Below are 12,480 nucleotides of genomic sequence, written 5' to 3' on the forward strand. Positions count from 1 at the left end.
TATTCATCTGTAATCCAGCACTTGGACAGGAAATAAGATTACAGTGATCAGGAGAAAGCATTGGGACCAGAATAGGAGGAACTTACTATCTCTGAAAAGATAGCACAGTGATTTCTTTCTTTCTTTCTTTTAGGGGAAAGCGTGAGCATAGTCCCCACTACCACAAATTATGTAATCACGTTTCTCACATTTGGAGAAATCACAGGGGTCAACACATCCGGAGTACAATGGATAAGACTCGCCCTGGGAATACCACCTTCATGATCATGGTATCTCCCCTGCCAGGTAAGTACATACAACAATTTCTTTAAACAATATAACCTGCTAAAGAACTTAACATAACTGGTTGAAATAACAGCAAACTTTAATTAGTTTCCTGGAGTAAATATCCAGGCACCCCACAAGGCCTTTAGAGCTTGTAGGCAGATGGGAGGTCTCTCTGTTTGTCATCTGACTTTATCCAGGAGGCAGTGACACTGGGCAGAGCCTAGTGGTGCCATGGTTCCCATGGAAGCCAAATACAGACTCGGGCTTGGAAAGGACCAAATCCAGTGGGGAATGTTGGCAGGGGCCCCAGGAATGTCGAGCTCTCTCTTGTAGAGATTATGAGTATTTTGAAATGTGTAAAAATCTCCTCCATTCCTCATTTTAAGATATGGACAACATACAATATAAGATGCAGGGAGATTTCCTGGGGCTGGGGCAAGAGGGCAACAGGAGTCCAGAGATCTGGGGTCTTTACCTAGCTATGCTAGAGCCATGAGATCAGCATGGGAGAACTAAATTCTGCAACCCAGGTGGGGCATGCTCAACTTCCAACCACCCCAGGAAAAATGGTTTCTTTTTCCCTTTGTCAAGCAAGTGAAGAAGAAAAGTCATTCAAGGCCAGAACTGGGAAATCTCAGGGTGTGCACATGTTCAAAGACAGTGTGAAGGGGTATGTACATGCCAGGGGTGGAGAGTTGGGTAGGGCCCTGATGTTCAGGTGATACTCACCTTTGCAGATCTGTACAACTCCCATGATGATGATCAGGGCCAGGGCCAGGAGCTTCCCAGCTGTGAAAATGTCTTGAACTCGGGTGGCCCAGCGAACACTGGAACAGTTGACCCATGTGAGGAGCACTGAAATGACAGATCCCCAAACATACCCTCAGGGCTATAATGAGGCCCTCTGCACAGAAACAGAAACGCTCCTTGCTCCTGATGATGGGATTGTAACGGGCAAGCCAAATTTCCCTAAAGCTCAGCCCAGTGTCCAGAAACCTTGGCTAGGTTAATGGGTTACAAATGGGGATTATGTGCCACAAATTAGAGCTTGGTCAGATCATGCCCTGCCCAGGGCTGAAAGCCAGAAGCAGGCATGTAAGTGTGGGCACTGGCTTTGGGGAAAATCAGCATCTGACCAGGGTGCAAGTGTGGGCTTTGTTTTCAGGTCACTATGCTCAGGAGGAGCCCTGAGCAGCTGGTAGATCCTGAATGTCATCTTCCTCAGCCTGAATTTGGGGCAATAGAGGTTAGGGGAATCTTTTGTTACCTGAGGTATAATTTCCATAGAGTGAAATTCATTTTTCTAAGTGTACAGTTTGATGAGATTCAACAAACATGTTTCATTATTTAATCACTTCCACATTCTTTGATGTGTATTTACTTACGAGAGAGAGATGGAGCACGAGCGGGGTAGGGGCAGAGAGAGGGAGGCACAAAATCTGAAACAGACTCCAGGCTCAGAGCAGTCAGCACAGCGCCTGATGTGGGGCTCAAACCCCAAACTGCGAGATCATGACCTGAGCTGAAGTTGGACGCTTAACTGACTGAGCCACCCAGGTGCCCCACTTCCTCACTCTTTATGCGGAACATTTCCAACACCCTAAAAAGTGCTCTCTCTTGTACACTGTGCTCTTTTGAGGTCAGTCCCCTTCCCCTACCTCTGGTAACCATTAATTTGGCTTCTGTCACTAAAGTTTTGCCTTTTCTAGCATGTCACATGAACAGAATCATATAATATGTAGCCTTTTGTGTCTGGCTTCTTTCACTTTCTGTGATGCTTTTGAGATCCATTCATGTATGGCTGTGTATGTCAATAGTCTAGGCCTTTTATTGTCAAGTAGTACTCCATTTTATGTATCAGTTTTCTATTCACTGGCTGATGGACATCTGGGTTGCTCCCAGTTTGGGGCTGTGATGAATAAAGCTGCTATAAACACTTGCACAGAAGTCTTTAAATGGATTGTAGATATCTTTGAGAAGGGTTTTCATTGCTCTTGAGTAAATACCCAGGAGTGAGATTTTTGAGTCATAAGGTAAATTATTATTATTTTTAAAGTTTATTTATTTATTTTGAGAGGGGGGGAAGGGAGAGGAGAGAAAGAATCCCAAGCAGGCTCTGCACTGTCAGCGTGGAGTCCGACATAATGCTCGAACCCACGAGCCATGAGATCATGACCTGAACCGAAGTCAAGAGTTGGATGCTTAACTGACTGAGCCACCCAGATGCCCCTAACTTTATTATTTTTTAAAGGTTTTATTATTAAACTTAAAAAATTTTTTTTAATTGAGAGAGACAAAGATAGCATGAGCAGGGGAGGGGCAGAGAGAGAGGGAGATATATAGAGAGAATCCCAAGCAGGCTCTGTATGACAGTGAAGAGCCAGATGCGGGGCTCGATCTCATGAACCTGTGAGATCATGACCTGAGCAGAAACCAAGAGTGGGACGCTTAACTGACTGAGCCACCCAGGTGCTCCAAAGATTTAATTTTTTTAAAAGTAATCTCTACATCCAGCGTGGGGCTCAAGCTCACAATCCTGAGATCAAGAGTCACATGCTCTACTGACTGCGTGACCCAGACGCCCTCTGAATGTATGTTTAACTTTATAAGAAACAGTCACACTGCTTTCCAGAGTGGCTATATCTGTTAGTATTCCCACCAGTGACAACAGGTAGTTGTGGCTATATCAGGTGGTATTCCCACCAGTGACAACAGGACAAGTTCCTGTTGCTCTGCATCCTTTCAGCATTTGGTATTGTCAGCTCCAAAAGTTGGGCTATTCTAGTGGGTATGCAGTGGTATCTCATTGTGGTTTCCATTTGCATTTCCCTAGTGAGTAATGATGTTGAGTATGTTTTCATGTGCTTATTTGCCACTATCCCTATATCTTCTTTGGTGGCATGAGGGCTTTTAACTCTGTTTTATTTCCTAGGAGTCATAGGGCTCCCACAGAGATCCCAACAACCTGGAGCCTCCAAGGGCTGGAAGAGAGTTGAGAGGCTGAATCCTACCACCACACTCACCAAGCAACCTGGGGGAGCCTGTGCCATAGGAACAGGACTCATACATGCTTAGGAAGAGCTTGAGAACAAAGGGAAGTTAAAATCCTCTTATTTCTCCCTCTAGTCCTCTAAAGGTAAAAGTCATACATGTAAAAGCACCAGATCTCATTTGCAACTACATGAGTGGAACTAGAGGGTACTATGCTAAGTGAAATTAGTCAGTCAGAGAAAGCCAAATACCATATGACTTCACTCATATGAGGAATTTAAGATACAAAACAGATGAACATAAGGAAAGGGAAGTAAAAATAATATAAAAACAGGGAGGGGGACAAAACATAAGAGACTTTTAAATACAGAGAACAAATTGAGAGTAGCTGGAGGGGTTGTGGGAGGGGGGAATAGGCTAAATGGTTAAGGGGCATTAAGGAATCTACTCCTGAAATCATTGTTGCACTATATGCTAACTAAATAAATAAATTATTAAAAAACAAAAACAAAAAACACCAGATCTCTTCTCAAGCTCTGGCCAGGCCTCTGACTTCACTTGAACAGCTAATCAAGTTATATCAATACTTGATCCTTAAACTGCCCTTTTACTTTTCAAGAGTTTTCCAACCTTACTTGATTCTGAGAGAGTTTCAGTAAGGGTAAAGACCTGATGTTATTATCTGCCTGTAACCTTTCTCCCTGCACCTCTTCTACCTGGCAAGCTCCTTCTCATCTTTCAAGATCCAGCTCAAATGTCACCTGTTCGTGAGTCTTTATTATTTTACTTATTCCTGACAATGTGACTGCAAGGTAAGATATACCAGCTGCATTTTATAGACAAGGAACAAAGTTTGCCCCTCCTCTCTACCCCCAGACCACTTTCTTTATATTTAGTTTTGGCATCTAGTTCTTTGTATTATAATGATTTGTTCCTTTTTCTCTGTCTTCATGTAGGCCAGGAAGGCGGGGACTGTGACTTTTCAAGCTTTTAATCCCAGGGCATCATTAGTGCCTGCAAATAGCAGGTGCTCAACAAATATTTAATACTTGGATAAAGAAAATGCCCCATATCATTAGACCTGTAATCTCATTTTAGTCTACACATTCTACAATGCACAGAATCTCCCCTGTTTTCCAGGAATCTCATCAAAAGAAGACACAATCCCCAGATGGTTGTACAGAGCCAAAAGGGCAACAGGAAACTTGACTTCAAGAGTAGAAACTCTTGACTCCTCATGGAGGAGCTGTTATCCAAGATGGTGTCATATAAGGAGAACCAAAACATGTTGTCAGAGGAAGGATTTTAAGTGCCTGAACAGGGAGAACATCTTGTAAATACTCGAATGTTCCAGATGGACTGAGACATCCTGATAAACACACATTTGGTTTATCTTACTCAATTCAAAAAGGATTTCAGGATCACATGCCTGGTGACAATCCAACCCAAGTCACTCTAAGCACCGGGGCCTGTGATCTGCTTCTCCTCAGGGCCCTGAGGCTTGCTAAATACAAGGCTGGGCCCCCGGGGCCCTAGGAATTCAGGCAGACACAAGCAATGACTTAAGGATAAAAGAGACTGATACATGAAAAGAAGATTAGGACACAATACCCATGAGGCTCAGGGATAGGTAAGGATTACAGATTAAGGAACCAGATTGTGATCACAGAGAAGAAAATTATCCTCTACCAAAGGGGAGGAGAGGGCATGGTGGAGAGGAGACAGCAAAGTACTTGGAGGGAAATAAGAGATGAGCAGGACAACTCACAGAAACTCCTCTCCCCCAGCAGGTGTGGGGGGGGGGGAGAATGTGGCCACCTCCTGGTAGGCTGGAATAAAAAACACAAAATCATCTCCTTAGGAGGGGACTTTGTCAAGGCAACCAGAAAGATTCCTTCAGTCAGCTCCACAGTAGTGCTGGGGGATGGGAGATGTTTGAAGGAAGGGATAATTTGTCAAATAAACTTGCTGTGGGTGTCTTCTGTCCCACCTGAGCTTATCTCCACAATTTCACAAGAACCCAGCCCTTGACTAATATTTAACCTTTTACCTTTACAGGGATCTTTCAGAAATAAAAAGAGAAATCCTGAGAATGAGGTGGAGAGACAGGCTGCCTGTGACACTAATCTCCTTAGAACAATGGCTGCAGGCCCTATATCTGACCCTTTACCCTGAAGTTGGGTGATCACAGCATGTGACTGAGGGGAAAGAGGGCACTTTGAGTCTCCTGCTACCACAGGACACCTTTCCTCACAGCAGGCTGAAACCCGAGCCTCCAACCAGAGAGGAAAGGTCAGTGAGTGGAGACAACACTGTCGGATGCTTGCCAAGTCCCTGCCCTGCTCAGGCCTTCTGTCTCTGCCTGTCTGCTACCCAGAACCCCTTTCTGTTGTTGATTACTGTGTCCCCTCTCTCTTCTCAGCCAGACCCTGCATTATGCATGTTTGAGAGACAGTGACCTCAGGGAAGCCATATGTAGATGGGGACTAGTGGCCAACTACAGCTTGAAATGTGAGGAGTTTCTTCCATCCATCCATCCATCCATCCATCCATCCATCCATCCATCCAAACATCATCTATAAAGGGCCTACATACTCTAAGCACTCTGGTAGAGTGCCTAGGGGAGTTATAAGTAAGACACAAGTTCCTGCCCACAGGGAGTTGACAGCCTAAGGGGGGATGTTGGGTGAGCTAAAAGATAATCATGCAACAATGATCATGCCACAATGTGGTGGCAGCAGAGCTCTTCATGGAAGCCAGTGGGCTAATTCAGCCCAGGGGAATCAGATGCTTCCTATAGGAGGGAGAGACCCTAACAGAAAGAGGAATTTTATAATTTTGGCCCAGCTGGATAAAATAAATAAGAAGGAATAAGATTCTTGTTCTTGTCCATTGTAATCTGGCTGTGAGGTGGTTGCTGCTTCTCTAGAGGCCTCCATGGAATCTTAGACTTATCTGTATTTCTTGGGCATTTTCTCCTCTCTCTTTTGTTTCCTTTCTGTTTGCTGGGTTAAAAAAAAAAAAAAAAGACTATCAAGAAGCCGATACTTCAAGAAGATGCTGAAGTCAGGAGTTGGTTACTTAATCTGCCAAATTGGAAAAGGTGACAAGGTGACACCTTAATGTCAAGGGACAGGAGGGGTACAAAAAACAAGACAGGCAGGAGTAGGGAATTTAGAACCCAGCAATCTTTTTTTTTTCTTTTAAGTTTACTTACTTATTTTGAGAAAGAGAGTGTGTGAGCAGGGAAGGGGCAGAGAGAGAGGTAGAGAGAGAATCCCAAGCACACTCTACACTATCAGAGTGGAGCCCAATGCAGGGCTCAATCCCATGAACTGTGAGATTATGGCCTGAGCCAAAATCAAGAGTCAGATGTTTGACTGACTGAGCCACCTAGGTGCCCCCCAGCAATCTTGTGCCCTGCTCAGAGCACAGGGCCTCTCAACTGCCAGATAGGAGAGGTGGGCTCAGTACTTCCTGTCCATGGGAAAACTGTAAGACTGAAAGAGAGATGCAGAGTCCTCGGGTCGATGACAATGCAGATCCTGTCACTGACCTGGACAATGTCCACTGTAGGGAGGGTTGGCAAGCTCCTGTATCCTGCAGAGAAGACTGAGTCCCCTCCCAGCCCTGATCCTCAGACTCTGATCACTTGGGGACTCACAGAAGCTTCTCCTTCACTTCCTCCCTCGGATGATGACATCAGAACTCATGGGGCCAGTGGTAGGCAGAGAAATGACCATCCCAGAGATGTCAACATCCTAATCTTGTTAGCATGTTACTTTATATGGCAAAAGAAAATTTGCAGATGTGAGTAAATTAAGAAACTTCAGATGGGGAGATTATCGAGGATTATCTGAATGAGTGCAATGTAGTCACAAGAGTTCTTATAAGAGGAAGGCAGGGAGGGTCAGAGTTAGGAAAAGAGACATGATGTCAGAAACAGAAGTCAGAGAGGGAGAAAGAAAGATCTGAAGAAGCCATGCTGCTGGCTTTGAAGATGGAAGAAGGGGCCATGAATCAAAAATGTTAAGGAGTCTCCAGAAGTTGGAAAACACATGGAAACAACTGTTCCCAGAGCCTCTAGAAAGAACACAGCTTTGCTGACACCTTGAGTTTAGGATTTCTGACCTTCAGAAGTATAAGACACCAAATCTGTGTAGTTTTAAGTCACTAAGTTTGTGATAATTTGTTGTAGCAGCAATAGGAAGCTAATACAGGGCCAGGCAGCATACAGAAAGACCAGAAGGCAGGTGGCACACCTTGAAAGAGCAAACCTTTTAAAGAGTAACCAGACAGCATATCCAAGACCCCAAAGGAGTGCCTGTCCACAGACCTTGCAGAACACCTGTGGAGGAAAGAGGTGGGGCCCTCTAGAAGTGGTCAGTGAAAGTGAAGTCACGCATGTGCTGACCTAGCTGGCAAATTTCCACACCAAATGACAGCATCCCAACTCTTCCACACCCCCAGGATCCTATAGCTAAAGTGTTACTGCCTCCTGTTCCTTCCCTTTGTAATTCTATACAGTAGTAAACAGGCTCACCCTCCAATAACTCTAGCTGTAATTTTCTTTTCTTTTTAGTTTTTTAATGTATTTATTTTTGAGAGAGAGAGAGTGCAAGCTGGGGAGAGGCAGAGAGAGATGGAGACACAGAGTCCGAAGCAGGGTCCAGGCTCTGAGCTGTCAGCACAGAGCACGACATGGGGCTCGAACTCACGAACCATGAGATCATGACCTGAGCCGAAGTCAGACACCTAATTGACTGAGCCACCCAGGCACCCCTAGCTGTGATTTTCTTCTCACAAAAATTTGGGGCAAAAAAACACTCCTAGTATCCCTCCTTCATGCAACCCCAGGTTCTCATCCAGTCTCCTCCATATTCCATGAAACTTCAGGCCCACACACACAACCCAGATATACATACAAATGGAAGCCCAAGAGTCTTAAACTTCTTACAAGGTGGGTATAGCCCTGGGATGCTCACAAACATGGTTCCTTTGTTCTCTGCCCCCATGGTTTTATTGGTCTCCTAATTTTACTGACCAGAGGCTATAATCACAGACATAGAGGAAGTCAAGATGAAAAGCTAAGAGATGGGCTCAAGTGTCCTGAGACTGGGTTCCTTCCTCAAGTCAAAGGATAGAGTGGCCACAATGTGCACTATCTTGCAGTGGACAACACTGAAAGCACCCTGGCAGAGCCCGTTCTGGGACTTTCCCAGGTTGAGTCAACCCAACCCAACCCCCCAGGAAGGGAGGCAAGGTTAAAGGATTAACAAATTTTAGAAGGGAAGAACATGAACAACATGTTTTGGGAACCTTTACCTTAGATGGATATATTATAGATTATAGGTAAAAGAGACAATTTAAAATTAATCTCTGTAGTCCATCTTTAAACAGAACATCAGTGACTTGCAAGCATAAAATAACTAAAATCTCCATTTAGAAAATGGGTTAGGGAATGGTGGGGCTGGTTTTAAGTATCTGCAACCAGCACAGGCCAGGTTTATGTGTTCAGGTACTCCCTTGCTTCTGGACACAGGAATCTGGCCTCTTGCTGAGCTGGGCTGGCAAAGGGTCATTTTATGTCTTCATCAGAGGCCAAGTGAAGACCTTCCCACATGGAACCCCAATCTCATTCCTTTTGCTAAGCCAGCTCTGCTCCATGTACCATGTCGTTTGGGTGTGATGAGGTGAAAGCCAGGATGGGGCCATTTGGATAGGGGGCTGGTTAAAAAAAATTTTTTTTAATGTTTATTTATTTATTTTTGAGAGAGAGAGAGAGACAGAGTGTGAGCAGGGGAGGAGAAGAGTGAGAGGGAGACACAGAATCTGAAGCAGGCTCCAGGCTCTGAGCTGTCAGCACAGAGCCTGATGCAGGGCTTGAACTCATGAACTGTGAGATCATGACCTGAGCCGAAGTCAGATGCTTAACTGACTGAGCCACTCAGGTGTCTTTTCCCACAAAAAAATTTTTTACATTTATTTATTTTTGAGAGAGAGAGAGAGAGAGAGAGAGATAGAGAGAGAGAGAGAGAGACAGTGGGATAGGAGCGGTGGGGGAGAGGGGTACAGAGGATCCAAAGCAGGCTCTGTGCTGAGAGCAGAGAGCACGATGTGGGACTTGAACCCACAAACTGTGAGATCATGACCTGAGCTAGAGTCTGATGCTTAACCAACTGAGCCACCCAGGTGCCCCTGTAACAGTGATCAGGGAGCGTGTGGGTAGCTCAGTTGGTTGAGCTTCCAACTCTTGATTTCGGCTCAGGTCATGATCCCAGGGTCATGGGATCAAGCCTCATGTCTGGCTCCACACTGAGCATGGAGCCTGCTTAAGATTCTCTCTTTCTCTCCCTTTGTCCCTCTTCTCCACTCACACTTTCTCTCTAAAAAAAAAAAAAAAAAAAAAAAAAAGAAAAAGAAAAAGAAAAAGAAAAAGAAAAAGAAAAAGAACTGTGCTCAGAAGAATGAACTAGTTGGGGCTCTCCTTGTAGAAAGCCCCCAAACTAGGGGGAAATGTTTGACGCTTTTGCCCTACTATCTAGAGGCACATTTCTAGCCTTATGAGCAATCAGAGCCAGGAACTGACCTGAGAGACTCAGGACGTCATTTTATACAGAGTGGAGTAAGACCCCAACTAATGTCCTCCTGGCCCCCAGTTTCTCAGTTGCTTATTCTCCCACTACATCAGCCTTTATTTTATCATATACACATTGCCCTGCATTCCCTTTGCCCATTCCTACATTCTCTTTCTCCTGCTCCTGTCAGTGGTACTCAAGATCATTGCTGAAGTGCCACTCTGAAGTGACCTGAAGATACTAGCTAGTCTGCTTTCAGGCTAGCAGGAAATGAGATGCCAATGTGGCAAAGGGGAAGACTAAGATGGCTACCCCTCAGAAACCAAAAGAGTCGCCTCCATTGCTCCTAGAGCTTTAGAAAATTATTTCCCACTGGCAGTCTTGGTTCTCTGCCTTTGTATCCCCTTCTCTGGCCCCTTGTCAATGTCACCATCACTTGTTCTCTTGAACTCTGGGAACTTCTTTAGGATTTCTTGGTCTTGCTGTCTCATACCTTTCTCAGGAATGGGCTGGAGGCAGCTTGGAACAACTTGTTTTTGTTTAGCACTTCCAGAACTAGGCCTCTCTGTCTTTTCAGATAAGAGAAAACAGGCAGTAGAAAGTGGGGGGAAATGCCCAGACTTGTCAAAGTCCATAAAGACAGGTGATGAAGAAGAGAGGGAAAGAGAGAGCCAACAGTGGGGAGGAAGGAAGAGGAGGGACAGTACACATCGATATGAGTAAGGGAGAAAGAGCCTGAGAGATGCAGCACAGAGAAGGCCAGGACAGAAAAAAGATATAATGCACTAAGCAAACAGCTGCTGAAAGGGGAAGCTGTGACGCCACTTTGTAGAAATCAGAACACCCTGTTCCTCTCCAGAGCTTCAAAATAACCACCTTTCCGGGATGGAGCTCCCAGACCTCTGAAGCAGCCATAAATTTCACCTGGGTCATAGGCATTGGTTTCTTAGTCTCACCTTTTGCTGGGGCACACACTTCTCCTCCTTCTGCCTTCCGCCATGCTCTGTCAGCTCCCCCTAACTCCCTCCCCTCCAGACCTGGAGCAAAAGGGGCAAGGTGATGCCCCTTAGACCAGCCCTCCGGTGCCCAGGCTGGAGCAGCAAGCCTGTGAGCACTCAGCCCGCAGGAGGGGGTGTGGTGACACTGAGCTCTGTGATAGGCTGGACAGGGCTCCTTGGCTACATCTTCCGTCCTGCTCTTGGAAGGATCTGGGCACGTGTTTCTAATTGTGGAGAGACTGCTTGGGCTTGGCTTGCCTAACCTCAGCCATTTCCAGAACTAGGAGGTTACCAGTGCCAGCTGCCAAAAGACACTGATACGCAAAGAAAACAGAGAGCCCTGTTTGAGATCTAACAAACACAACCCAAGGCTCTGATAAGGTTCCAGGTTTGCCCACACGGGCCAGACTGAGCTATCTTTCCTTCTATGAGTCCTCAGAGAGACCTGGGGGGAAAGGGGTGTGAGTGGAAAGACACAGCCAGCTTCCTAGAATCCTTCCCTGTTCACCCAGGGTGAGACATTTTTCACATGGGGTGAGGAGTTGTATTATAAAGTCTCAAGTTGTTGCCTATCTAAAACAAAGGCTGGTATTATGGTAAGTATAAATAACTTGACTGATGAAAGACAAAAACATCAAAACAAAGCAACAGCAATAACACCAAAATCAATCAAAGCAGCCCTTTCCTATAAACCAAGCTTTGATCCCAGCTTCTGTAAGGTCCACAATGGGGCTGTGAAACAGATCTTGCACCATGCTACAGTAACGTTTTGTCCTTCTCCAGCCCTTTACATCTGGAAGCATTCTTCCAGCTAAGCTCCCACCCATGCTGCCCTACCCCCCTCCCTGGCTCTCTCTTCCCCTTCCTTCTTATCCTGACCCCTCCGTGCCAGTTGCTAGACCTGGAGTTTCTGCTGAATCACCATCTGGGACTTAGTTTAGCCAAGAAGCCCAAACTCCCAGCTCAGCATTTTCCAAGAGCTGAGTAGTTCTCTCTTCAGCATGAACGAAACATGGCTTCTGAGCTAGGGTAGGGATGGGGTGGGGTGGGGGGAGAGAAAAATGGAAAGCAGCTGGAAAGCAGGGGAGACAGACCTAGTGCACCATGCCACCTCTGAGAGTTACATTTTAATCCTACTCATTATTGTCTCAGCACTGGCCTCAAAAATTCCTGTTATCTCATCCCCCCAATTCTCAGGGCAGATGCCTCCCAGACAAAATGGGAAAGGGAACGGGGCAGCTTCTGTGGGGTCTGCACAGAGCTCAAGAGGGCTAGCCTCACTTTTCATCACCCTCAGCCTCGGAGGAAAGGGTGTGAGTCTTGGGAGGTCTGGTTGGTTCTTGGACTAGAACACTTGTGGGCTCTGTTGGTGTCACTGAAGCTTATAAGCATGGACCCAGGCTGCAAAATTCCCAGGATTGGTTCAGTTATAACCCTACTCCAATGGCAGGTAGTACTTATACTTGCTAAACTCTCAAAAACAAATCTTCCCTCTCATCTTTACCCCAAAACTCCCTGTTACATTAGGCCCCACTCCCAGTAGTCTTCTAGTTTTATATTCTTGGGTATGTGAAATAAATGTGAACTTCATAAACCACAGGCTCTGGCTCCTCTTGGTAAAACAAAGTCAGCAACAAAAGGCCAGA

At 45.6% G+C, this 12,480-nt stretch overlaps 1 protein-coding gene and 1 non-coding gene across 6 annotated transcripts in view; both read right to left on the bottom strand.

Moving 5' to 3' along the window:
- SLC7A8 (solute carrier family 7 member 8) overlaps positions 1-12,480 on the bottom strand; it is a 78,543-nt gene that overhangs the window by 13,719 nt on the left and 52,344 nt on the right. For 3 of the 5 annotated variants that reach the window (XM_042989398.1, XM_007097973.3, XM_042989399.1), the window contains one exon: positions 997-1,122. In XM_042989398.1, the coding sequence (XP_042845332.1) occupies positions 997-1,122 (126 nt within the window). Of the gene's footprint in view, positions 1-996; positions 1,123-10,792; positions 10,922-12,480 lie in introns of those variants that run through there. The other 2 variants (XM_007097975.3, XM_015544697.2) reach the window with 2 other exon arrangements.
- On the bottom strand, positions 132-293 carry LOC122240001. The gene has a single exon (XR_006219384.1). It is a non-coding gene; the product is annotated as a U1 spliceosomal RNA (small nuclear RNA).

Source organism: Panthera tigris, chromosome B3 (assembly GCF_018350195.1).
Source record: "Panthera tigris isolate Pti1 chromosome B3, P.tigris_Pti1_mat1.1, whole genome shotgun sequence".
NCBI classification, from domain to species: Eukaryota; Metazoa; Chordata; class Mammalia; order Carnivora; family Felidae; genus Panthera; species Panthera tigris.